Source organism: Osmerus eperlanus, chromosome 12 (assembly GCF_963692335.1).
Source record: "Osmerus eperlanus chromosome 12, fOsmEpe2.1, whole genome shotgun sequence".
Classification (NCBI taxonomy): domain Eukaryota; kingdom Metazoa; phylum Chordata; class Actinopteri; order Osmeriformes; family Osmeridae; genus Osmerus; species Osmerus eperlanus.
In genome coordinates, this window is record NC_085029.1 from 10078605 (window position 1) to 10081657 (window position 3053).

Genomic DNA, 3053 nt, shown 5'->3' on the forward strand with positions numbered 1-3053 from the left:
AGCAATCAAGGCAGTTGGCTATCCTTAATTGATGATAACTTGGTGTCTGCTGCAGAACCCTGGAATGCACTGTGCAAAGACGCATGAATAGGCCAACACAATGTGATTTAAATGGATACGTTGTTTTATGCACCGAGGCAAAAGTGTCTTCTCATGAAGTTCATTGTCATGGGATGAGATACTTGCAAAACAACTGTAGCCTCGCAATTGGTCGCCCAGAGTTGTGATGTCACTACTTAATCGCCTATACTGTTTGAGCAGACAGAAAGCGGTGTCCAGATGGAGTTGGAGAGCGAGGGATCATAAGCTACATCATGGACACACTAAAGAGGACCAGGAACTCTACAAACTGTCTTGATGAATAAGAATAATATATGTACAGCGCACTGCCCATCATGGGGGATGGTCCGTCATCTATAAACTTCAACAATGACACAAAAGGTGGAAAGGTGGATGTCGACATTCCTGGCGATGGCGCATCTGAGCAGTGGATGGTCGGAATAGGATTGATTATGGGTCTCATCGTTTTAACAATTGTTATCGGTAATATTTTGGTCATAACTGCTATAGCCAAGAACCAGAGACTACAGACATTGACCAACGTTTTTATTGTTTCCCTGGCGAGCGCAGATCTTATCATGGGCTTGTTGGTGGTACCATTTGGTGCCGCGCTGGAAGTCCAGGGCGCGTGGCTGTATGGCTCCTTCTTCTGTGAATTCTGGATATCCGTTGATGTTCTGTGTGTCACTGCCAGCATCGAGACTCTGTGCGTTATTGCGATAGACAGGTATGTCGCCATCACCTCGCCTTTCCGATACCAAAGCTTGCTTACTAAGGCAAGGGCAAAAGTGATAGTGTGCAGTGTGTGGGCTATTTCTGCGCTGGTCTCTTTCCTACCAATTTTAATGCACTGGTCGCGGGACAATGAGAACACCGCATGTTATGAGAATCCAGAATGTTGTGACTTTATTACCAACCGGGCGTATGCCATTTCGTCCTCAATCATATCGTTTTACATACCTTTAGTTGTAATGATATTTGTCTATGCCCGAGTGTATAGAGAAGCAAAAAAGCAACTGATGAAGATAGACAAGTGTGAGGGAAGGTTTCACAATAACCTTAACGATGCCACCAAGAACAAAACTAATAGAAAGAGACCTTCAAAAATGCTTGCATTAAAGGAACAAAAAGCATTAAAAACACTGGGCATTATTATGGGAACGTTTACTCTTTGCTGGTTGCCCTTTTTCATTGTCAACGTTGTCCGAGTGTTCTCCTCCCAGGTCGTGGACAAAGACCTTTTCGTGTTCTTTAACTGGCTGGGATATGTCAACTCTGCTTTCAACCCAATAATCTACTGTCGCAGTCCAGACTTTCGAAAGGCTTTTAAGAGACTGCTTTGCTGCCCAAGACAAGCAGACCGAAGGCTTCACGTAAGCTCATGCGACCTTTCGCGTTACTCCGGCGGCTTTGTGAACTCATTGGAACCGGGAATGATGGGGACATGGACAGACTGCAACGGACTGGACCATAGCGACAGCAGCCTGGAGGGTTGTGCCAAATTATCTCATTCAGAATCGCAGCTGTGAGGATTGTTAATGTGAATTTCACCGTTGACATTTTTTGTTGTTGCATAAATGTCCAGTTGAGCCCATGGAGACTTCGTCTATCGATGCGCCAAAATTTGGAACAAGAGTCATGCTCAAGGTTTATCTGTTTCTGGGACAATGATGGCACTCAAAAGGCTAAGCATCATCCGTGTGTTAATAATAAACTTTAGCACATCTCAATTCAGATGGAAAGGAGCAGCTCGTTTGTAAATCGTGCACTAGATGTTGGAACAGCAATGTAAATACATTTCAACAAGTGTCAAAATGCTATGTTATACCTCATGCCTAAAGTACAAATTGTACGTAAGGAATTTGTTTATATTAAACATGTTAAATAAACAGTATTTATTGTGCGCTGTATATAGGTCTGTAAAGCAGGTGAAGAATTGCACAGACAAATGAATTGGGTGGGTTGAAGGGCGGTGGTACTGATGTGCACCTCAGCGTAGAGGGGGACCAAATAGATCCCCATCTTCTCTCTCTCTTTCTCTCTCTCTATATATCTTTCTGTCTCCTAATCTCCAATGCTCATGGTCTGTGTTTTATTGTATAATGGTGGATGTTTATTAGTGTGCAATAAAGTGTCATTTTATGAAAACTGTTTCTTCCTTCCACATTATGATAGTTCTTCATATGTATTTGTCTATGTACACATGGACTTAACTCCCACCAAGGGAATCACTACGCTATGTGAGCTGTTGAATGTGCTGTATAATTGGTTGCAATAATTGAATGCATAATTCAGTTTATTGAAGACATTAAGTCAAAAATTCTATTTTGGTTCTCACAACTACAGTGTTTTCCATAGCAAACTAGCGCTGAGAACATTGTAAACACTATATTTTGTGAATAATGAATTGCTGAGTTGATTTTGATTCATATTTCATTAACCATCTGGCCATGATTAAATAATTTGTTGTGCATTTTGAAATACTTGTTCAAAGAAGTGATCAAAGGAGTTATATTAATCCACAATCTTAACCATATGCACACATACAAAACATACATTGAAGTAGGCCTAATTACATTTTTGACCAAATTCTAACTAAATAATGCTGATGACCCAATAGTAATGTAAACATTTATACACAACAACCAAACAGGAAGATAGTTTGATCTTCACGTAGGTTGGTGTACATGATGGCTATAAAATTCATCTTATTTTAGTAACGCTTAAAAAAAAAAAAAAGATTTGTCTTACATAAAACACTATTAACATCTACACACTACACATATAACAGATTTCTAGAACTTTCACCAGAACCTTGTGATATTTAGCATTAAAGTAACATGCTCAGTAAGTATCGTAAACAATGAAAGGGATTTAAAGGATCAAACTAAGCCCCAACAATTGGAGACCAAGCAAGTAAAGATGTGCAGTTCTTTGGGTTTGTTAGGAACGTGAAAGTTCACACCAACGAGTATCAACACAATCAAACCAAA

At 40.2% G+C, this 3053-nt stretch overlaps 1 protein-coding gene across 1 annotated transcript; it reads left to right on the forward strand.

The window, feature by feature from the left end:
• The first annotated feature begins 257 nt into the window (after positions 1-257).
• On the forward strand, positions 258-2213 carry adrb1 (adrenoceptor beta 1). The gene has a single exon (XM_062474649.1). The coding sequence runs from the start codon at positions 375-377 to the stop codon at positions 1587-1589; it is 1215 nt and encodes a 404-aa protein (XP_062330633.1). The 5' UTR covers positions 258-374; the 3' UTR covers positions 1590-2213.
• Positions 2214-3053: the final 840 nt, after the last annotated feature.

Bases quoted from the DNA above. Each gene is read 5' to 3' on its own strand.
- adrb1 (XM_062474649.1), top strand. From the start codon at position 375: ATGTACAGCGCACTGCCCATCATGGGGGATGGTCCGTCATCTATAAAC.